We start from the raw sequence: 23,552 nt of genomic DNA, 5'->3' as shown, positions 1-23,552 counted from the left end.
AGCTGTAAGCCTGGGTTTCTTATGCAAAGGAGACGTTTGAATAAACCCCTGTGACTAATGAAATCTATAAGGTCTTTGCAGATCCTCTCACTGAAGAGATAATTAACCGAAGATCAAATATAGGGATACCGAATTTCTCCAAATATTTTTTGTCTCGTAATCACACTCAAGAAAAAATACACCCCCATGCCCTGAATGTCCCCCGCCCCGCCCGCCACACCTATCTTTATTTGCGCTGGGCTATATTCTTCTTCTTTCTTGTTCTCTGATGCCAACAGCTGAAGTTACAACTAGTCACATTTGTCTCATTCTTTTGCTAGCTTTTACTGAAACAGGAAAACTTTCCAACGATTGAGATGTAAGAAATGATTTTGCTTAGTTTTTGTATGTGTCTGTCTTCAGCGCCAAGTCTTCCATCCTTCGTGAGCTTGGGAGAGGAGAGGTTGGTGCTAAGAAAATCCCAGGAATTGAGGCTTCATTTTACAGGAATCTTAACCTTGGTTGCATCTTAGAATCACCTGGGGGAAGTTTTAAAAATCCGAACGCCCAAGCCATGCCCCAGACAATCAGTTAAGAACCTCTGTAATTAAGAAACTCTGTACCAGAGGTGGAAACCCTGGTGGTGTAGTGGTTAAGAGCTATAGCTACTAACCAGAAGGTCAGCAGTTTGAATCCACCAGGTGCTCCTTGGAAACCTTGTGGGGCAGTTCTACTCTGTCCTTTAGGGTTGCTGTGAGTTGGAATCTACTCAAAGGCAACGGGTTTGTGTTTTTTTTTTTTGGAACCAGGGGTAAAACCTTGGTGGTATAGTGGTTATTAAGTGCTACAGCTGCTAACCATAAAGGCTGGCAGTTCAAGTCCACCAGGTGCTCCTTGGAAACTCTATGGGGCAATTCTTCTCTGTCCTGTAGGGTTGCTATGAGTCAGAATCAACTCAACAGTAACGGATTTTTTTTTTTTTTTTCCAGGTACCAGAGGTAAGGAGCCCTGGTAGCACAGTGGTTAAGTGATCAGCTGCTAACCAAAAGGTCGGCAGTTAAAACCCACCACTGCTCCTGTAAATATTAAAAACCCAGTGCTGTCAAGTTGATTCTGATTTATAGCGACTTTTTTTTCTATAGGACAGAGTAGAACTGGGTTTCCAAAGCTGTAATCTTTATAGAAGCAGACTGCCGCATTTTTTTCCTGCAGAGCGGCTCAGGGTTCGAACAACCAACTGCTTAACCACTGTGCCACCAGGGCTCCTTCCCATAAAGATTACAGCCTTGGAAACCCTATGGGGCAGTTCTACTTTGTCTTATAGGGTCGTTATGAGTTGGAATCAACTTGATGGCAAAGGGTACCAGGGGTGGAATCCCTGGCGGGCATAAACACTACTGCTAGTTAAAGGATGGCAGTTCAAACCCACCTGGAGGCACCTCAGAAGAAAGGCCTGGTGATCTGCTTCCAAAACATCAAAGCCTTGAAAATCCTGTGGAGTGCAGCTATACTCTGCAATCCATGGGGTCGCCATGAGTTGGAATCAATTCAAGGGAGCTGGTTTTTGTTTGGTACCAGGGGTATCAGTATTTTTTTTTTAAGCTTCCTAGGTGATTCTAAAGTGCAGCCAAGGTTGAGAGCCACTGCCCCAAGAGTATCTGCCTCCCTCCCTCCATAAAAGCTAAGACAAATTTTCCCACCAGTAAGGCTGAGTTAGAAATGATTAAGTTCTCCTTTTAAAACACTGTCTACCTGATTCAACTATACACCCATTCGCCCACCCATCCATCCACCATATGTTTTATTGAGTACCTACTTTGTGCTGGGAACGGTGCTGGGTATTCATTATTGGACAAGACAAGGTCCAACAAGACAGGGTTCCTCCCTTCAAGACTCTAAAAGCTCAAAACTAGACTGTGAGGGATTCAGCTGAGCGAACAGGAGATCCTAGTACCTTGCGATGAGGGCTAGGATGTGAATAAGCCCAAGGGCTGTGGGCATTCAGAAAAGGAGCTTCTAACTCAAGACAGGCACAGGCAACTTCCCAGAGAAGATAGTATCCATGTCGAAACTTGAAGGACCAGTAGGATTAAGCCAGGTGAACAGGTGGGTGTAGTAGAGGAAGATGCAATAGAAAAATAGATTTCCAAGGTGCTGTAAGTAGCTTGGGGTGACTGGAGCACTGAGAAAGAGTGGGGGAAGTAGCAGGAGATGAGGTGTCATCATGAGGGGCATTACCATAAGAGGCTTCATTAGTCATATTGTTGTTAGGTGCTGTCGAGTCAATTGTGACTCACAGTGACCCCATGTGACAGAATTGAACTGCTCTGTAGCGTTTTCTAGGCTGTAATCTTTATGGAAGCAGATTGCCAAGACTTTTTACCCCAGAACCACTGGGTAGGTTAGAACCACCAATCTTTCGATCTTGCTAAGAGCTGGAATTCATCCTAAGGGCTGAGGGACGTCATGGAAGGGTTTTTGTCAGGGGAGTGGCAGACCACCATAACTCCAGGTAGATCCCAAGCTCCTCCATGCTGAAAGCGCAGGGTCAGCTGCCCTTCTGAAAAAAGCCTTATTGATAAGGACCACAGAGGAGGAATGTGTGTTCTTAACTGCCCATGGCCCCAGCTTCTGTCCCTGACTTCTGATGTCCTCTCACAGACCTCCTGGCAAATGCCTCATGTCCCTTGAGAATATTCAGCCTCTACCAGGTGCTCCACTTTTTCTCCTTGTTCTCATTTCTGGAGTCAGACAGGATATACCTCTAGCCTTCGCTGTTTACTAACTACCTCTGAATCCTCAAGACAGGCAAGTGACTTTACCTCTGGGAGCCTCGGTTTCCTCATCTGTAAAATGGGATGTTAATAGTTCCTATGTCACTACAACATCATGAGGCTTGAACTAGGAAAACTCACGGCACAAATAGCACTTAACACGGTTCTTAGCACATGGTCAGCACTATAATTGGCAGCTAGTAAACACTGAATCTTTCCTCCTCCATCTACTGGGAGGTGTCTGGTCTCCACTTCCTCCCCCACTTCTTCCCCAAGCTTTTGCTCCTATTATAAGCCCAACTGCCAGGTTGTCAAAGGAATCAGAGGTCTTTGTCCTCCTCCCCTTCTCTGCCTCTTATAGAGCTGAATATCTCTCTCTCCTGGCCTTGGCTCCTCAAGCACAGCCTCCAGCTCACCTTGAACCAGGGCTGTACCCAGGTGTCCTACAGGTCTATGCTTTTGATGCCCCCACCCATTTTGCAGGAACCAAGCAGGTCAAAACTCGCCAGCCCTCCCTGCTGGGCTTCCAGTGATATATGGAATCTCTTCCCAAATCCCAGCTCCTGTGCTCTGCTCCTGTCCACTACTAATAACCTCTGCCATATACAGAGCCCAGGCAGCTATAAAGTCCTTTCAGGTCCGCTCGCTCAAAACTGGACTCCATCTAGATCATTCAGGATAAAAGGCAAAGTCCTGAAAAGGGCCTACAAGGCTCCACAAGATCTGACCCTCCAGACCCTCCACTGCCCCATGAACCTCAGGTTCTACCATTCCCTCTTGCCTTCGCTCATTCCATCTAGTCATACCTGCCTCCCTGCTGCCAAGCACACTCCCACCCCAGGGCCTTTGCACCTGCTGTTCCCTCGGCTTGGAATCCTCTTCCCCAGATATCTCCAGACTCACCTCCTCATTTTCTCCAGCCCACTGTTCAGATACCACGTTGTCAGCCTTGCTTTGGTGCCTTACATGAAATGGCACCCCTCTCATCCCTGGCAGTCACTGTCCCCGCACTCTCATTTATTTTCTCCATAGTACTTCTCAGCAACCAACTTACATATTTACTTGCCTATTTGTCTACAATTTTCTCCCCCCCCTTCATTAGAATATAATTTCCATGGGGTCAGGGTAGAGTTTGTTCAGTGTAGTATCCCAGCAGCCGGACGGTGTTTGGCACGTACCAGGAGTTTGATAAATATTTGTTGAATGAGAATGCTTAAACAAACTCATTACCTCATTGGATCCTCACAACAGCCATTTGACAGATGAAAGATATTAATGCCCAAGGTCTTATCCAAAGCTACCCAGTGGAGCAGTGGCTCAGAGAGTCCCAGAGCTTTGTGCTTTAGGCGATCCTTCAGTCCACACATGGCACATTCCTTGGCTGGCCAACAGTTTTCATACCATCAGGATTTCCCCTGACCTTTAGCACGAGAGGAAATGATATCGCAACTGGAAGAATCCTCAGAGGGCTGGGCGCTGGCAGCAGACGCTCCTGGCAGCTGCAGGGAGTCTGTGAGTGGATTCCAACTTGGCCAGAAAGCCAGCATAACGAGCAGGATGAAGGCACGCAAAAATATCAGCACACCCTATGCGGTTCCAGGTGCAGAGCCTTCCAAATCTGCCTCACTCTAGCAGGACTTTCTCAATGCAAGGCACGGTGGCTGCAGCCACTGCCAAGTCATAGTAATAGAGAGGGGAAGAGGTGGTCTGGTGGGTGTTTGTTGGGATGTAGGACCACATGGCTGTGTTTGTCCAGGGCCAGGGGCCTGGGTTCCATGTTTGGGAGAGTGGTGTTGTACGTGACCCTTCGCTGAGCAGCAATGACCATCCCAGCGATGGAAGCTTGTAGGACACAGGAAAGTGTCCAGAGCCCTCAGCTCTCCTGCTTACCAGCTGGGTGGCCTGTGTCTCAGTTTCCTCCTCTGTAAAATGGGTTTACATATATTCTGTCACCACAGAGTCACTTTTTATCAGAGTCAAAGGGGATATGGGAAAGCTGCTTTGTAAGTTATAAGTTTCTGTACAAGGAACCCTGGTGGTGCAATGGTTAAGCACTTGGCTGCTAACCAAAATGTTGGTGGTTCAAACCCACCCAGCAACTCCTTGGGAGAAAGACCTGGTGATCTGCTTCCATAAAGATTAAACGAAATCAAACCTGCCGCCATCAAGTCAATTCTGACTCATAGAGACCCTGTAGGACAGACTAGAGCTGCTCCATAGTGTTTCCAAGGAACAGCTGGTGGATTCGAACTGTTGACCATTTGGTTAGCACCCTAGCTTTTAGCCACTGTGCTGTAAAGATTACAGCCTGGAAAACCCTGTGGGTCAGTTCTACTCTGTAATATGGGGTTGCTGTGGGTCAGAATTGACTTGAAGGCACCTAACAACAAGAAGTTTCTATATAAATCTAAGAAATAGCTTTGCATTTGTAAATAGATTGTCTTGTAGTTACTTTGACATGGTTTCCTCTGTACAAATGGTCTCTCCTGGACACGGCCTTTGTCCTCAAATCTGCTCCCACCGCAAGCCTTGCCCACATCCAGTAAAGGATGTCACTACCTACCCAGTTGCTCACACTCCAAATTTAAGAGTCACTGGTGGCCCCTCTCATTCTCTCACCTTTAATCCTTCAGCCCCTCCTGTTAGCTCTACTTCTAGCTCTATCCCAAGTACAATGTGATTCCCCATCTCTATGGCACTGTCCAGTCCAGGCCACCATCATCAGTCACCTGGATGGTCATAAGGTTCCTAACTGATGACCCAGCTTCCACTTTGCCGCCTATATCCCAGGATGATGTTGGTAAAAAATAAATCAGAACCCATTCTTCTCCTGCTTTACACCCTCTGAGGATCCTGTTATTAGGAGAATAAAGTCAAGGTCACAGCCACCCTGTCTGGCCTCATCCCCGCTTGCCCACCACTGTCTGCCCCTACACATAGGAGCTCATCCCTGACCCAGGTTGGTGCTTGCTCTTCCTTCTGCCACATGCTGTCACCTAGGTCTCTGTGTGACCAGATCCATCTCATCATTCAGGTCTCAACCAAAATGCCACTTCCTCAGAGGGTCTTCTTCACCACCTTCTAAGCAGCACCTCCAGTCACACTCCACCATATACTGAATTCAATCTTCTGAGTGTTTTCTGGACCTGCAATTATTTATTTTCTTACCTACTCCCCCCGCCCCCCGCCCCAGCTCCCTATTTAGAATGTATGCCAGGAACTGCTGCTTTGTGGCTCACTTTTGGATCTCCAGTGCCTGGGACTGATCTAGGGATATGTCATTGTTGGGCGCTGTTCAGTAGATTTGAACTCATAGTGACCCCATGTGACAGAGTAGAACTGCCCCATAGTGTTTTCTTGGCTGTAATCTTTATGAAAACAGATTGTCAGATCTTTCTCCGGAGGAGCCAATGGGTAGGTTTGAACCACCAATCTTTTGGTTGATAGCCAAGGGCTTAACCGTTTTGCCACTAGGGCTCCTTTTCCAGGGCCATAGTAAGTCTAATAAGTATTTGGTGATTGACCATCTTTCTGGTGGAGACCAATGTTTACATGTTTAAAGATGATGGTACTGGCAAAGGAATATAAGCCTCACTGACCCCAAATGAGATAGAGTCTACAGAGTCTAATTTACTAAGTAGGTGCAGTGGTGGCTCAGTGAAAGAATTCTCACCATCATGCATTAGACTCAGGTTTTTTTTTTTTTAAATTAATTTTTATTAAGCTTCAAGTGAACATTTACCATTCCAATCAGTCTGTCACATGTAGGTTTACATACATCTTACTTCCTTCTCCCACTTGCTCTCCCCCTATTGAGTCAGCCCTTTCAGTCTCTCATTTCGTGCCAATTTTGTCATCTTCCCTCTCTCTCTATCTTCCCATCCCCCCTCCAGTCAAGAGTTGCCAACACACTCTCCTGTGTCCACCTGATTTAATTAGCTCACTCTTCATCAGCATCTCTCTCCCCGCCACTGACCAGTCCTTTTCATGCCTGATGATTTGTCTTCGGGGATGGTTCCTGTCCTGTGCCATCAGAAGTTCTGGGGAGCATTGTCTCTGGGATTCCTCTAGTCGCAGTCATACCATTAGGTATGGTCTTTTCATGAGAATTTGGGGTCTGTATCCCATTGGTCTCCTGCTCCCTCAGGAGTTGTCTGTTGTGCTCCCTAACAGGGCAGACATCGATTGTGGCCGGGCACCAACTAGTTCTTCTGGTCTCAGGATAATGTAGGTCTCTGGTTCATGTGGCCCTTTCTGTCTCTTGGATTCTTAGTTGTCGTGTCACCTTGGTGTTCTTCCTTTGCCTTTGCTCCAGGTGGGTTGAGACCAATTGATGTATCTTAGATGGCCGCTTGTTGGCATTTAGGACCCCAGGCACCACAATTCAAATTGGGATGCAGAATGTTTTCATAATAGAATTATTTTGCCCATTGACTTAGAAGTCCCCTCAAACCAAGTTCCTCAGACCCCAGCCCCTGCTCTGCTGACCTTTGAAGCTTTCATTTAATCCCGGAAACCTCTTTGCTTTTAGTCCAGTCCAATTAGGCTGACCTTCCTTGTATTGAGTGTTGTCTTTCCCTTCACCCAAAGCAGTTCTTATCTACAGATTGATCAATAAAAAGCCCTCTCCCTCCCTCCCCCCTTTGTAACCACAAAAGTATGTGTTCTTCTCCGTTTTTTCTATTTCTCAAGATCTTATAATAGTGGTCTTATACAATATTTGTCCTTTTGCAACTGACTCATTTCGCTCAGCATAATGCCTTCCAGATTCCTCCATGTTATGAAATGTTTCAGAGATTCGTCACTGTTCTTTATCGATGCGTAGTATTCTATTGTGTGAATATACCACAATTTATTTACCCATTCATCCGTTGATGGACATCTTGGTTGCTTCCAGCTTTTTGCTATTGTAAACAGAGCTGCAATAAACATGGGTGTGCATATATCTGTTTGTGTGAAGGCTCTTGTATCTCTAGGGTATATTCCGAGGAGTGGGATTTCTGGGTTGTATGGTAGTTCTATTTCTAACTGTTTAAGATAACGCCAGATGGATTTCCAAAGTGGTTGTACCATTTTACAATCCCACCAGCAGTGTATGAGAGTTCCAATCTCTCCGCAGCCTCTCGAACATTTATTATTTTGTGTTTTTTGGATTAATGCCAGTCTAGTTGGTGTGAGATGGAATCTCATCGTAGTTTTAATTTGCATTTCTCTAATGGCTAATGATCGGGAGCATTTTCTCATGTATCTGTTGGCTGCCTGAATATCTTCTTTAGTGAAATGTGTGTTCATATCCTTTGCCCACTTCTTGATTGGGTTGTTTGTCTTTTTGTGGTTGAGTTTTGACAGAATCATGTAGATTTTAGAGATCAGGCGCTGGTCTGAGATGTCATAGCTGAAAATTCTTTCCCAGTCTGTAGGTGGTCTTTTTACTCTTTTGGTGAAGTCTTTAGATGAGCATAGGTGTTTGATTTTTAGGAGCTCCCAGTTATCTGGTTTCTCTTCATCATTTTTGGTAATGTTTTGTATTCCGTTTATGCCCTGTATTAGGGCTCCTAGGGTTGATCCTATTTTTTCTTCCATGATCTTTATCGTTTTAGTCTTTATGTTTAGGTCTTTGATCTACTTGGAGTTAGTTTTTGTGCAGGGTGTGAGGTATGGGTCCTGTTTCATTCTTTTGCAAATGGATATCCAGTTATGCCAGCACCGTTTGTTAAAAAGACTATCTTTTCCCCAATTAACTGACACTGGTCCTTTGTCAAATATCAGCTGCTCATACATGGATGGATTTATATCTGGGTTCTCAATTCTGTTCCATTGGTCTACGTGCCTGTTGTTGTACCAGTACCAGGCTGTTTTGACTACTGTAGCTGTATAATAGGTTCTGAAATCAGGTAGAGTGAGGCCTCCCACTTTCTTCTTCTTTTTCAGTAATGCTTTGCTTATCCGGGGGTTCTTTCCCTTCCATATGAAATTAGTGATTTGTTTCTCTATCCCCTTAAAATATGACATTGATATTTGGATTGGAAGTGCATTATATGTATAGATGGCTTTTGGTAGAATAGACATTTTTACTATGTTAAGTCTTCCTATCCATGAGCAGGGTATATTTTTCCACTTAAGTATGTCCTTTTGAATTTCTTGTAGCAGAGTTTTATAGTTTTCTTTGTATAGGTCTTTTACATCCTTGGTAAGATTTATTCCTAAATATTTTATCTTCTTGGGGGCTACTGTGAATGGTATTGATTTGGTTATTTCCTCTTCGGTGTTCTTTTTGTTGATGTAGAGGAATCCAAGTGATTTTTGTATGTTTATTTTATAACCTGAGACTCTGCCAAACTCTTCTATTAGTTTCAGTAGGTTTCTGGAGGATTACTTAGGGTTTTCCATGTATACGATCATGTCATCTGCAAATAGTGATAGCTTTACTTCCTCCTTACCAATCTGGATACCCTTTATTTCTTTGTCTAGCCTAATTGCCCTGGCTAGGACTTCAAGTACGATGTTGAATAAGAGCGGTGATAAAGGGCATCCTTGTCTGGTTCCCGTTCTCAAGGGAAATGCTTTCAGGTTCTCTCCATTTAGAGTGATATTGGCTGTTGGCTTTGCATAGATGCCCTTTATTATGTTGAGGAATTTTCCTTCAATTCCTATTTTGGTAAGAGTTTTTATCATAAATGGGTGTTGAACTTTGTCAAATGCCTTTTCTGCATCTATTGATAAGATCATGTGGTTTTTATCTTTTGTTTTATTTATGTGATGGATTACATTAATGGTTTTTCTGATATTAAACCAGCCTTGCATACCTGGTATAAATCCCACTTGATCAGGGTGAATTATTTTTTGATGTGTTGTTGGAGTCTATTGGCTAGAATTTTGTTGAGGATTTTTGCATCTATGTTCATGAGGGATATAGATCTAAAATTTTCTTTTTTTGTAATGTCTTTACCTGGTTTTGGTATCAGGGAGATGGTAGCTTCATAGAATGAGTTGGGTAGTATTCCGTCTTTTTCTATGCTTTGAAATACCTTCAATAGTAATGGTGTTAAGTCTTCTCTGACGGTTTGGTAGAACTCTGCAGTGAAGCCGTCTGGGCTAGGACTTTTTTTTGTTGGAAGTTTTTTGATTACCGTTTCAATCTCTTTTTTTGTTATGGGTCTATTTAGTTGTTCTACTTCTGAATGTGTTAGTTTAGGTAGGTAGTATTGTTCCAAGAATTTATCCATTTCTTCTAGGTTTTCAAATTTGTTAGAGTACAATTTTACGTAGTAATCTGAAATGATTCTTTTAATTTCATTTGGCTCTGTTGTGATGTGGTCCTTCTCGTTTCTTATTCGGGTTATTTGTTTCCTTTCCTGTTTTTCTTTAGTCAGTCTAGCCAATGGTTTATCAATTTTGTTAATTTTTTCAAAGAACCAGCTTTTGGCTTTGTTAATTCTTTCAGTTGTTTTTCTGTTCTCTAAATAATTCATTTAGTTCAGCTCTAATTTTTATTATTTGTTTTCTTCTGGTGCCTGATGGATTCTTTTGTTGCTCAGTTTCTATTTGTTCAAGTTGTCGGGACAGTTCTCTGATTTTGGCTCTTTCTTCTTTTTGTATGTGTGCATTTATTGATATAAATTGGCCTCTGAGCACTGCTTTTGCTGTGTCCCAGAGGTTTTGATAGGAAGTATTTTCATTCTCGTTGCTTTCTAAGAATTTCCTTATTCCCTCCTTGATGTCTTCTATAACCCAGTCTTTTTTCAGGAGGGTATTGTTCATTTTCCAAGTATTTGATTTCTTTTCCCTAGTTTTTCTGTTATTGATTTCTAGCTTCATTGCCTTGTGGTCTGAGAAGATGCTTTGTAATATTTCGATGTTTTGGATTCTGCAAAGATTTGTTTTATGACCTAATATGGGGTCTATTCTAGAGAATGTCCCATGTGCACTAGAAAAAAAAGTACATTTTATAGCAGTTGGGTGGAGAGTTCTGTATAAGTCAATGAGGTCAAGTTGGTTGATTGTTGTAAGTAGGTCTTCCGTGTCTCTATTGAGCTTCTTACTGGATGTCCTGTCCTTCTCCGAAAGTGGTGTGTTGAAGTCTCCTACTATAAATGTGGAGGTGTCTATCTCACTTTTCAATTCTGTTGTAATTTGATTTATGTATCTTGCAGCCCTGTCACTGGGTGTGTAAATATTTAATATGGTTATGTCTTCCTGATCAATTGTCCCTTTTATCATTATATAGTGTCCTCCTTTATCCTTTGTGGCGGATTTAAGTCTAAAGTCTATTTTGTCAGAAATTAATATTGCCACTCCTCTTCTTTTTTGCTTATTGTTTGCTTGATATATTTTTTTCCATTCTTTGAGTTTTAGTTTGTTTGTGTCTCTAAGTCTAAGGTGTGTCTCTTGTAGGCAGCATATAGATGGATCGTGTTTCTTTATCCAGTCTGTGACTCTCTGTCTCTTTATTGGTGCATTTAGTCCATTTACATTCAGCGTAATTATAGATAAATAAGTTTTTAGTGCTGTCATTTTGATGCCTTTTCATGTGTGTTGTTGGCCATTTCATTTTTCCACATGCTTTTTTGTGCTGAGACGTTTTTCTTAGTAGCTTGTGAGATCCTCATTTTCATAATGTTTAACTTTGTGTTTGTTGAGTCGTTACGTTTTTCTTGGCTTTTTTCTTGAGTTATGGAATTGATATTCCTTTTTGTGGTTACCTTATTATTTACCCCTATTTTTCTAAGTAAAAACCTAATTTGTATTCTTCTATATCGCCTTGTATCACTCTCCATCTGGCAGTTCAATGCCTCCTATATTTAGTCCCTCTTTTTGATTATTGTGATCGTTTATCTATTGATTTCCATGATTTCCTGTTATGTGTATTATTTTGTTTATTTATTTATTTTTTAGAATTAATCTTAATTTGTTTGTTTTTGTGCTTTCCCTATTTGAGTTGCGTTGATATCAGGACGTTCTGTTTTGTGACCTTGTATTGTGCTGGTACCTGATATTATTGGTCATCAGGCCAAACAATCTCCTTTAGCACTTCTTGCAGTCTTGGTTTAGTTTTTGCAAATTCTCTAAACTTGTGTTTATCTGTAAATATCTTAATTTCTCCTTCATATTTCAGAGAGAGTTTTGCTGGATATATGATCCTTGGTTGGCAGTTTTTCTCCTTCAGTGTTCTGTATACATAGTCCCATTCCCTTCTTGCCTGCATGGTTTCTGCTGAGTAGTCTGAACTTATTCTTATTGATTCTCCCTTGAAGGAAGCCTTTCTTTTCTCCCTGGCTGCTTTTAAAATTTTCTGTTTGTCTTTGGTTTTGGCAAGTTTGATGATAATATGTCTTGGTGTTTTTCTTTTTGGATCAATCTTAAATGGGGTTTGATGAGCATCTTGGATAGATATCCTTTCATCTTTCATGATGTCAGGGAAGTTTTGTGTCAGGAGTTCTTCAACTATTTTCTCTGTGTTTTCTGTCCCCCCTCCCTGTTCTGGGACTCCAATCACTTGCAAGTTATCCTTCTTGATAGAGTCCCACATGATTCTTAGGGTTTCTTCGTTTCTTTAAATTCTTTTATCTGATTTTTTTTCAGCTATGTTGGTGTTGATTCCCTGGTCCTCCAGAAGTCCCAGTCTACATTCTAATTGCTCGAGTCTGCTCCTCTGACTTTCTATTGCATTGTCAAATTCTGTAATTTTATTGTTAATCTTTTGGATTTCTACATGCTGTCTCTCTATGGATTCTTGCAACTTATTAATTTTTCCACTATGTTCTTGAATAATCTTTTTGAGTTCTTCAACAGTTTTATCAGTGTGTTCCTTGGCTTTTTCTGCATTTATCCTAATTTCATTTGTGATATCTTTAAGCATTCTGTAAATTAGTTTTTTATATTCTGTATCTGATAATTCCAGGATTGTATCTTCATTTGGGAAAGATTTTGATTCTTTTGTTTGGGGGGTTGGAGAAGCTGTCATGGTCTGTTTCTTTATGTGGTTTGATATGGACTGCTGTCTCCGAGCCATCACTGGGAAACTAGATTTTCCAGGTAATCAGCTAAAAAAAATGCAGTCAGCTCCTTATCTGAATTCTCCCTCTGGCTCCGGGTATTCGGATGTTAATGGAGCCGCCTGGTACACTGGCTCCTAGTTCTGAAAACGGTCGCTGTCTGCCCGTGTTTGTTCGTTTTCCGTCTCTAAGTCTGTGCTTGTTGTTCAGAGTTCGTAGATTGTTATGTATGTGATCGATTCACTTGTTTTTCCTAGTCTTTGTTGCAAGAGGGATCCGCGGTAGCGTCCACCTAGTCCGCCATCTTGGCCCCGCCTCCTCTTAGACTCAGGTTTGATTCCCAGACAATGCCCTCATGTGCAGCCACTCACTACCTGTGCTTTCAGTGGTTTGCCTGTTGCTATGATGCTGAACAGGTTTCAGCAGAATGTCCAGACTAAGATGGACTAGGAAGAAAGGATTGCAATCTAGTTTTGAAAATTAGCCAAGGAAAATCCTATGGGTCATAACTGATCATGGGGATGGTGCAGGATTGGTCAGCATTTCATTCCATTGTGCATGGAGTCACAATGTGTCAGGGTCAACTTGATGGCAACTGGCAACAACAATTTATAAAGTAAACAGTAATTTCTAAAAGGAGTCTCTCATCAAAAAGGAAACCAGAATGCCTAATTAAGCCACAGCAGCTGTCAGCGAACAATCCCAACATACCCAGGCATCCAGCACTGAGCAGACTCCAGACCAGAGAGTATCCTATTAGCATTCAGTCTTTCTTATGGAGGTGGAGGTGTTAAGTTTGATTCTGCGTGACCTTGTACTGATCAAGGAAAGGAATACTTCTATTAATTTGTTAATTATGTGTGTGGTTGTAAGGAAGCGGGTTCTTTTTGCCTGAGTGTCTGGAACAGGGTCCATCCAGCATGTGGTAGGAGCTCAATAAACCTTTGCTGAACAAATCTTTACCCACCCACTGGTGGCACTGCTCATCCCTAGAGCCTTAGTTTGGAGATGCTCCCTCATCTCTTGGTCATGGTACAAAGAAGGCTGATGGGCCCTCATGTTCTTTTCTATTCCATTCCTCTAGGTGGGCTTGAAGAACAGCCATCTGAGAGCTGGCCGAACACTACAGCCATGAATACCAGCAGTGAGGAAGCTAAAAAGGGTAATGTGAGACCCGTCCAGACCTTCGGGTACATTTTATTGTACCTTTTACCTACTATCTTAGCAGCTGGAATGGACTAGAAGCAACAAAGCCTGTGAGCACGAGGGAGTGTTGCCTTTTGTTGAGTGGGGCTGGCTGTCTGCCAGACAGAGGGATGGAAGGTTGTTGGTAGCTCAGGGACTGTAAGGCCTGTAGTAAACTCTGCTCTCTTGGCTTGACTTTTTGAGCTTGGCTTGTAAATCAAAGCCAATGAGAGGAGGGATGATGAAGCACTGGGAGTACATGAGAGAATGAGTGGACAAGGGGTGCAAGGGAAGGAAGTAAATCTGGGCTGGCAGCTGTGAGGGGAGGCTAGGACCCTGTGAGTGCTAAGGGGGAACTGGTATGATTTCTGGTTGTTGGTGGACAGGTGTCACCTCTTAGCACAGCAAGTGCTCCAGGGGGCCTGCAGGTGCACAAGCAGATACTAGTGTGGTCTACCAGTTTCTAGCCTCAGGATTACAGTGAGGCATCTCACTCAAAGCATCTCCCTTATGGAGAAGCTTTTCCCATTCAGGAGCTGTGCTGGAGGAGAGAGGCCGCTGGGCTTCAGTCTGGCCTGCTCCCTGCGGAAATCAGGGCTCCTGGCCACAGTAGCATTTCTTCTTCATAAAAATAACTACAGAGCAAAAGGAATGATTCTTAAATGCCAGGCGTTTATGTTTCAGGGATGCCTATGTGGGGATGAAATTGAAGTCATTATTTGCCTTATTTTATGCTTCTGCTTTAATGTTGTTTTACGTTTTCTACACGTACACATGTATCAAAAGAATCCATAGATGGGGTTTTATCATGCTATAATTTTTTTAGTGTTGTGTTTTCCTTTTTATTTTTCCTTTGAACTTGGCTACCCTTTCACTTCTTTTTTCCATGTATCGCCCCTTTCCCAGGTAACTCATATTAACGACTTTGTATGTGTGCTTCCATATTTTTCTCTATGTTCTTATATTCACACTTACATATATGAATATACATATATAGAGATACTTATATAAGCATATGTATAAACACACATACATATATAGACTAGTGTCTTTTTTTTTTAAAGGGGATAGTATTTTTTAATTAATATTTTCTTTTTGGTGAAAATATATATAGCAAAACCTGCTAAAATAGGATCGTGTTTAATACACATTTTAAAATGCAACTTAATTTTCTCACTCATCAGTACCTCATGGGAAAACCCTCCAAGGCACTTGGCATAGCTTACATTTATTTTTTCAATAGTTGCAAAATATGCCTGGTGAGGACGTACCACAATTTGTTCAATTGTCCCCTTACTGATTACCACTCATTTCAGTTCCAGTTTTCCTATCATGAACAGAGTTGCAGTGAACATTCTAGAACCTATATCCTTACACACTTAGTATGTTTGTAATAGATGTTTCTAGATGACATTTAAAAAGATGTAACAATTCACACTTCTGTAGCAACTTATAACCGTGCCCCTTTCCCCATATCCTCACTAGCACTAGGTATTATCAGCATTTTTAGCCAGTATGATGGGCATAAATGATATTTTGTTATTACTTTAATTCGAATTTCTGTGTGCTGGTGACTTTGAGCATCTTTTTTTTACCTTTGTCAGTGTTTTGGATGTGCCCTTCTGTGACTCACCTCTTTGTGACCTTCGCTCATTTTTCGATTGGAGTTGTAGGTCCTTCTCTCAGTCAATTTGACTTCTTTTGGAGAGAGGTAGATTTTTTAGCCCCACCCCCCATATTTGACACACCTGCATTTGTTTTTCAGCTACACAGCTTGCTGCTGGGAGAATGTACCGGCCTCTCTTTAAAACATGTATTTTTTTGCTTTGCTTAATCTAACTTTTGGATATCTTGACTTAGGAGTCCTTGGGCTCCCAGACATGTGGTAGAAGGAGTGGCACTTCATTTTAACCACAGATCCCTCCCACTTAGTGATAAAATAGGTAGTTGCTGGCAGTATTTTTGTGGTAGGGTACAAGGTATAGGATGAAGGCCAGTGATGTAGATGGCACATCTAATTTTTTCCTCCCTATTTCAATGAGGTTTTTTTTTTTTTATTTCAGTGAGCTACAGTTGCATAAAAGCCACCCCAAAACTTTGTGATTTCAAACAATGATTTGTTATCTTTCATGATTCTATGGTTTGACTGGTTCAATGGGGACTTGGCTGATGTTGGCTCATGTCATTCAACTGCATTTATCTGGCAGCTGGGATGGGCTGGGAGGTCCAAAAAGAGATTTAGTCACAGTCCTTGCCTCAATGCATTTCCACGTGGCCCCTCTCACTCCACAAGGACTTCCCATGTTTAGTGGTGTAACCTGAGATTCTTACAGAATGGCAGCTGGCTTCCCAGAGGGAGGAAGCAGAACCTGCCAGTCCACTGAAGCCCTGGGTTCAGAACTCCTAGAATAGCACTTCTGCCACATTGTATTGGTCAAAACCATCCGGCCAGCCCAGTTTCAAGGAGAGGGAAATAGATACCACTCCTTAGTGTGAGAAGTGCCTGAGCTTACAGGGATGAGAGGACTTGTTGATGGCCTTATTTAGAGACTATCTACCACCTTCCCCATGGCCTCTTACCTGCTCAGCAGCAATAGACATTGTCAGAGTTCTTAATATTTACCAGTTTAATGGGTATAAAATGACTCCACCAATCAGGCACAGTTGGGTTTGAGTTTCAGTCTCAGCTCAGCCACTTAATAGCTATGACCCTGGATATTTATTCAACTTCATGTGAGATTTGGTAAGAATTAGAAATAATATTTATGTAAAGCACATAGCCAGGTGTCTGGAACTTAATAGGTACCCAAGGAATGTAGCTCCTCCATTTCTTCTTCCTCCCACCTCCACATCCAAGAATGACATTAACCAGCATCAAAAGTGTATCATCCAGCTTGGGGCTGGGATTCCACAGCTGTTCAACAGCTGCACAGAAACACATTGAAGACGGTAGGAAGGAATAAGGCTGCTGCTGCCATGAAAACTCTGCCTCCAGTTTTGTTGGGCACAGTACCCACACTGCACCAGGAGCTCTCAGACTTTTTAAGGAGGAGAATGATAGCACCCCTGCCACCACAAGCACCCCTGAAGCTGCCTAAATCTCCTCAAATGACCCTGCTTTGCTTGAAGAGGATGATGTCAGTGTCAAAGCTAGGCCAAGCCCTCCACCGTACGTTGCAGCAGCAGGCAAGTGGGTCTTTAAGCATCCAGAGCAATGCTGAGGAGGAAGGAGACCTCAAAGGTGAGGCAAGGAAGGGCAGGCCGTTCTAGTCTGTCCCTCCATGCTCCGCATCCTGCCCCTCCAGGACCCCGTCAGGGGCAGCCAGGGATGCCTCCCGTTTTTGTTTGAATTAAAGAAAGATAAGACAAGTTATCTCAGTCTCAGACTCCCCTTTAATCACAACCCCCTTCTTCTACCATCCCCAGAAAAGAGACCGCCCAAGCAGGAGAAAGGATCTGAGAGAAGGCCCCGGCCCCCTGGCTTCAGCAGCAGGTTTATTTCCTGGCATTGTGTGGTTCCCGTCAGCCCTGACGGTGGGGATTTGTGCTTCTGCTTTGGAGAAGGGGGTTGTGGGGGGTCTCTGAGAATCGCTCACTCAGCAGCCCCCAGCCAACTGTTTGGTCCACAGAGCCGCCTTCCCCTGGAGATGAGCGCTCAGCATGCATTTCAAGGCTGCTAATGGGATTAATGAACTGGAGAGTGTCACTGCTACAGGAATGAAGCTGCGACTGTTTTGATGAGGCCTGATTTTCAGAACCATGTTCATAAAAAAGAACGGGCCTTCCACTTTTAGTAACGATCCCTGAGAGCTTTGTGCTGGAGCAAATAATAATGGAATCTGGTTGCACCAGAGAACAGGGATCCCTCAAACGTGGGCACAAAACATTGCTCAGACCTCGAATCCTTGAATGTCACTTACCTCAGTGTGTCTGGGGGTAACTGCTGAGCCTGGCTGACTCTAGGTCCTCCTTCTAGCCAGTATCCAAATTCCTGGTGATTTCTGCAGTCCACACTTATGGAGCCCTTGCCCATGGCAGGTGCTTGACATTCATTACCTTGACATTCATCCCTGCAGCTGGAAGTAAGGCTCAAGGGACAAATGGCTTGTCCAAGGCCACACAGCGTATGGCGCTGTTTGTTTTGAGCCAAGCTCCCCTGACGCCAAGCTGCTTGCTCTTCATCTTTGGGCTATATCAGTGGTTCTCAGATTTCCCTGAGCTTTCTAATCACCTGGCAACTTTAAGAACTACAGTACCTTGACTCTGCTCTAGGGCAATTGAATTGGATCTCAGGGCAGGATTTTTTTTTTTTTTTTTTTAATTATAAATCCACGCACACATATGTAAAACAAAAAATTTGCCATTTCAATATTTTCACATATAAAATTCAGCGACAATGATTACATTCATAATAATATTGTGTAACCATCACTGCTATCCCATAGGTTCCAAATTTTTCCATTTGCTTTAACAGAAGCTCAGTGCCCCCTGGACAATGACTCCTTTCCCTCTGCCTCCCACCCCTGGTAACCACTAATAGACTTTGACCTCTATACATTTTCCTATTCTAGATATTGCTTGTAAGTGGGAATCTATAATATTTGTCTTTTTGTGGGTGACTCGTTTCACTCAGCATGTTTTCAGGATTCATCCATGTTGTAGCACATATCAGGACTTCATTTCTCTTTATGGTAGCATAATATTCCGTTGTGTGTATATACTGCATTTTGTTCATCCATTCATCTGTTGATGGAAATTTAGGTTGTTTCCATGTTTTGGCTCTTGTGAATAACGCAGTGGTGAAGCGCTCGGCTACTAACCAAAAGGTCAGCGGTTTAAATCCACAAGCCTCTCCTTGGGAAAAAGATATGGTAGTCTGCTTCCTTAAAGATTACAGTTTTGGAAACTCTAGGAGCAGTTCTACTATGTCCTGTAGGGTTCCTACGAGTTGGAATCAACTTGATGGTAATTGGTTTGGTTTTTTTGGTTTTGGAGCATTGGTGTACCAATATCTGTGTTCCTGCTTTTAATTTTTTTGGGCCTATGCAATTCCAGAGAGGAATTACTGGGTCATATGATAATTCTATGTTTAACTTTATGAGGAACCTCCAAACGGTTTTCCACAGTGACTGTACCATTTTATACCAGTAATGGATAAGGGTTCCGATTTCTCCACATCCTTGCCAACAATCAGGGCAGGATTTTTTCACCAAAGCTCCCCAGTTGATTCTAATATGCAGAGTAATAGACAGTCTTCCCCTTTGACTGTCTGTCAGAATTGCTGCAGGCAAGGTGGGAGTTTGCCTACTGGCTTGGGTGTGAGGGTTATGTAAATGGCGGGACTGCCAGGGTGTTTTCTTCCAGGGTGGGCATGAACTGTTACCTCATCTAAAGATCTTAGTTCCTCAACTAAAAATCGTAGTTCCTCGCTTGAGAAGGCTGCGTCAGGCCTGGTTCTCTTTATGACACGGCTGTGCCTTCGGCTGGAAATGGAGCGTTGAATAGCAACGACCGCTGTGCTCTTACAGAGAGTCCCGGGTCCGTTTCCAGAGCCAGAGAATTTAAATGGGCTTTTTTTTTCTTATCCTCCACCCTATCCCACCCCCAGTGTGTTAAATCCTCTCGGCCGCCCCTGAGCTCCTCTTCAAATGCAGGACCCTTGGCCATAATAAATAATTACATCCTTCTATTTGGACTCTGATTCCAGATAGTAGTAATCCAAGAAAATCCAATAATGACAGTTGCATTAGGACCCTTCTTCCAGGCTAAGCAGAACATCTGTTTCGACATATTTTTAATCGGCAAATGCTTCCTGTGTTGAGTCCTCAGCAAATTAAATTTCTCACTGGACCGAGGGGGAAGCTGTCATTCAATAACCCATCTCTGGAAATTACACCCCAGTCACTTTCCAGGTGCACTTAAGATTTTCCCATGTTGACTCAGCTGTGTAAAACCAGCCCTTACAATACTGGGTCACATGTATGTATAGCACAGCTTGTCTGAGAAACATGGGATGTCTTAGTGTTATTCCCTGGAATGTTTTTGTTGTTGTTAGGTGCCATTGAGTTGGTTCCGATTCATAGTGAATCTGTACACAGTGACTGAAACACTGCCTGGTCCTGTGCCATCCTCACAATCATTGCTATATTTGAGCCCATTGTTGTAGCCACTGTGTCAGTCCAGTCTTCTTTTTTTCTGACCCTCTGCTTTACCAAGGATAATGTCCTTCTCCAGAACTAGCCCCTCCTGATAACATGTCCAAAGTATGTGAGACACGTAGTCTTACCATCCTTGCTTCTAAAGAGCATTCTGGCTGTACTTCTTCCAAGACAGATTTGTTTGTTCTTCTGGCAGTCCATGGTATATTCAATATTCTTCACCGACACCATAATTCAAAGACATCAATTCTTCTTTAGTCTTCCTTACTCATTGTCCAGCTTTCACATGCATATGAGGTGATTGAAAATACCATGGCTTGGGTCAGGTGCACCTTAGTCCTCAAACTGACATCCTTGCTTTTTAACACTTTAAAGGTCTTTTGCAGCAGATTTACCCAATGCAATATGTCATTTGATTTCTTGACTGCTGCTTCCATGGATGTTGATTGTTGATCCAAGCAAAATGAAATCCTTGACAGTCTTTTCTCTGTTTATTTATTTATTTTTTGCTTATTGGTCCAGCTGTGAGGATTTTTGTTTTCTTTAGGTTGAGGTGTATTCCACACTGAAGGCTGTCGTCTCTGATCTTCATCAGTAAGTGCTTCAAGTCCTCTTCACTTTCAGCAAGCACGGTTGTGTCATCTGCATATGGCGGGTTGTTAATGAGTCTTCTTACTCCAGTCCTGATGCTACATTCATCTTCGTATAGTCCAGCTTCTTGAATTATTTTCTCAGCATATAGATTGAATAAGTATGGTGAAAGGATACAACTCTGACGCATACCTTTCCTGATTTTAAACCATGCAATATCCCCTTTTTCTGTTCGAACAACTGCCTCTTGATCTATGTACAGTTTCTGCATGAGCACAATTAAGTGTTCTGGAATTTCCATGCTTCACAATGTTATCCATAATTTGTTATGATTCACACAGTCGAATGCCTTTGCAAAGTCAATAAAACACAGGTAAATATCTTTCTGGTATTCTTTGCTTTCAGCCAAGATCCATCTGACATCAGCAATGATATCGCTCGTTCCATATCCTCTTCTGAATACAGCTTCAATTCCTGGCAGTTCCCTGTTGATGTACTGCTGTAACTGTTTTTGAATTATCTTCAGCAAAATTTTACTTGCACGTGATATGAACTATATTGTTCAACAGTTTCTGCATTTGGTTGGATCACCTTTCTATGGATCTCTTCCAGTCAGCTGTCTTCCAAATTTCTTGACATGGACAAGTGAGTGCTTCCAATGTTGCATCCGGTTGTTGAAACATCTCAATTATCCCATCAATTCCTGGAGCCTTGTTTTTTGCCAATGACTTCAGTGCAGCTTGGACTTCTTCCTTCAATACTACTGTTTCTTGATCATATACTACCTTCTGAAACGGTGGAATATTGACCAATTCTTTTTGGTACGGGGACCCCGTGTATTCCTTCCGTCTTCCTTTGATGCTTCCTGCATTGTTCAATATTTTTCCTGTAAAATCGTTCAGTATTGTAAATAGAGGCTTGAATTTTTTCTTCAGTTCTTTCAGTTCGAGAAATGCCAAGCACGTTCTTCCCTTTTGGTTTCTAACTCCTGGTCTTTGTATGTTTCATTATAATGCTTTACTTTGTCTTCTCGAGCTGCCCTTTGAAATCTGTTCAGCTCTTTTATGTCATCATTTCTTCCATTTGTTTTAGCTACTCTACATTCAAGAGCAAGTTTCAGAGTCTCTTCTGATATCCATTTTGGTCTTTTTTTTTCTGTCTTTTTAAGGAGCTTTTGCTTTTTTCATGAAAGTATTTTTCCCATTCTCCAAAGAGAATAGAGAAGTATTTTTAACCATTCTCCAAAGGAGAGTTGGCAGCAGAGGAGAATTAAGAGACTTGTTGAAAACCATATGGAAAATGAATAACAAACTTCCACTTTCTACATCACTGCTTGTGGTTACTTAAGACATGATGACTTTCGGGATGTAAACATTAAGGGCTTCAGCATTGCCAACATTTTGGAGAGGTTTCTGCAAAGAATTTTTTGGGCTGTTGGGCTGTTTATTTTTAGAGTAACATATCCCTTCCTTAATTCATTCATTCAAAATACTGAATGCTTACCCCCAACCAAGTACTGTGTTGGGGGTAGAGAGTTGAGTGGTGAACAAGCCAGTCATAGTTCCTGCCCCCATGGAACTTCTAGTCTATTGGGGCAATTCACACTTGAAATCTGGAAGCACTTTTTTTGTCTACGGCTGGGATAGCAAATTAGAATATCTGTAGAGGCCAGGCAGGTAATGTAAATTGGTGAAGTGGGCTGGATGGAACATTGTTAAATGGGAAAGAGATTACAGCAAACAGAACACATGCCCTGACTGTGGGGAGCAGGTGCTTTTTAATTCCGCTGAGTTGTACCATGGGAGATGATGGGCCCACTATTGCCAGATTTTTCTGTTTTTAAAGAGAAATTTGAAAATCTGGATTCTTGTGTAAAATCCCTTGATTTTTTAAAAAATTGGCTTCTAAAGAGTGATTAAAAAAAAAAAAAAAAAAACAGTGTGGGCCAAAAGTGTCCTGGCCAAACAAAACACATCTGTGGGCTGGATTTATCCTGAGGGCTACAAGTGTATGACTTCTGTTCTAGAGATTTTAGTAGTAAAACAATTATTTTCAGGTTTAAAAATGTACTACACACCAACATTCTGTTTTTGGCAATATGACCAACTGAACTATTAGGGACCCCTTATAAAATCATAAAAATGCTGGAGGGGAGCTCTGCGCACCCCAACCACCAATTAAAAATACGGAGTCAAGCTCAAAGGAAAGAAAGGTAAATCACCACAATAATAGAGAACAGGGAACAGAAACCCAGAGAACTAAGCTTCAGGTGGTGCCACAGTCATGCAGAGGGCATTGGACCTGGACTGGAACTTGAGGACTGGGGGGCTGGTGTTTTAATACCCATGTAATGCCTGTATGGGTACAGGAAGTGAAGTGTTTATCCCATGTCAGGCAGGACAAGGGAACAGAGATCTCGTGTATCTAGAAAAACTGCCCAATGGTTCAGAGGAGTGGTGAGAAATCTTTCTACGTTTCCTGGGCTCTGAATGAGGCCTCCAATGAGGAACTGGATCCCAAAGCCTCTCCCTCATGCAGGTATGAATTCTCAATTTACACTTGTTTATATGGAAACCCTAAACTGAGACATTAAAATAGAAAATGATCAAGGGCCCATAAAATCTCAAGAGTCCTGACAGAAAAAAACTTGCAAAACAGGGTCACATCCAGGATCCAAGGCATTTGAGAATACTTCAGAAAAGAATAACCTCCCCTTGAAATGAACTTAAAAACACTGGAAACACAAAAAGTTAATCCATGAAGGAGAACCAACAGACACAATAAATTGAAGAATTGGTACCTTAAGTTGTAAAAACAATAGAACAATATGAAAGAGACTGTAATAAGTATGCCTGAAATGACTAAAGAGC

General features: G+C 42.3%; 1 protein-coding gene across 1 annotated transcript in view; it reads left to right on the top strand.

The window, feature by feature from the left end:
* The window catches only part of TLL2 (tolloid like 2), a 163,761-nt gene that overhangs the window by 65,376 nt on the left and 74,833 nt on the right, over positions 1-23,552 (top strand). The window contains exon 3 of the mRNA XM_049855846.1: positions 13,833-13,910. Within this exon, the coding sequence (XP_049711803.1) occupies positions 13,833-13,910 (78 nt within the window). The remainder of the gene's footprint in view (positions 1-13,832; positions 13,911-23,552) is intronic.

Source organism: Elephas maximus, chromosome 16 (assembly GCF_024166365.1).
Source record: "Elephas maximus indicus isolate mEleMax1 chromosome 16, mEleMax1 primary haplotype, whole genome shotgun sequence".
NCBI classification, from domain to species: Eukaryota; Metazoa; Chordata; class Mammalia; order Proboscidea; family Elephantidae; genus Elephas; species Elephas maximus.
Note: the sequence above shows the minus strand (reverse complement) of the source record. Positions and strands in the feature narration are given on the sequence as shown.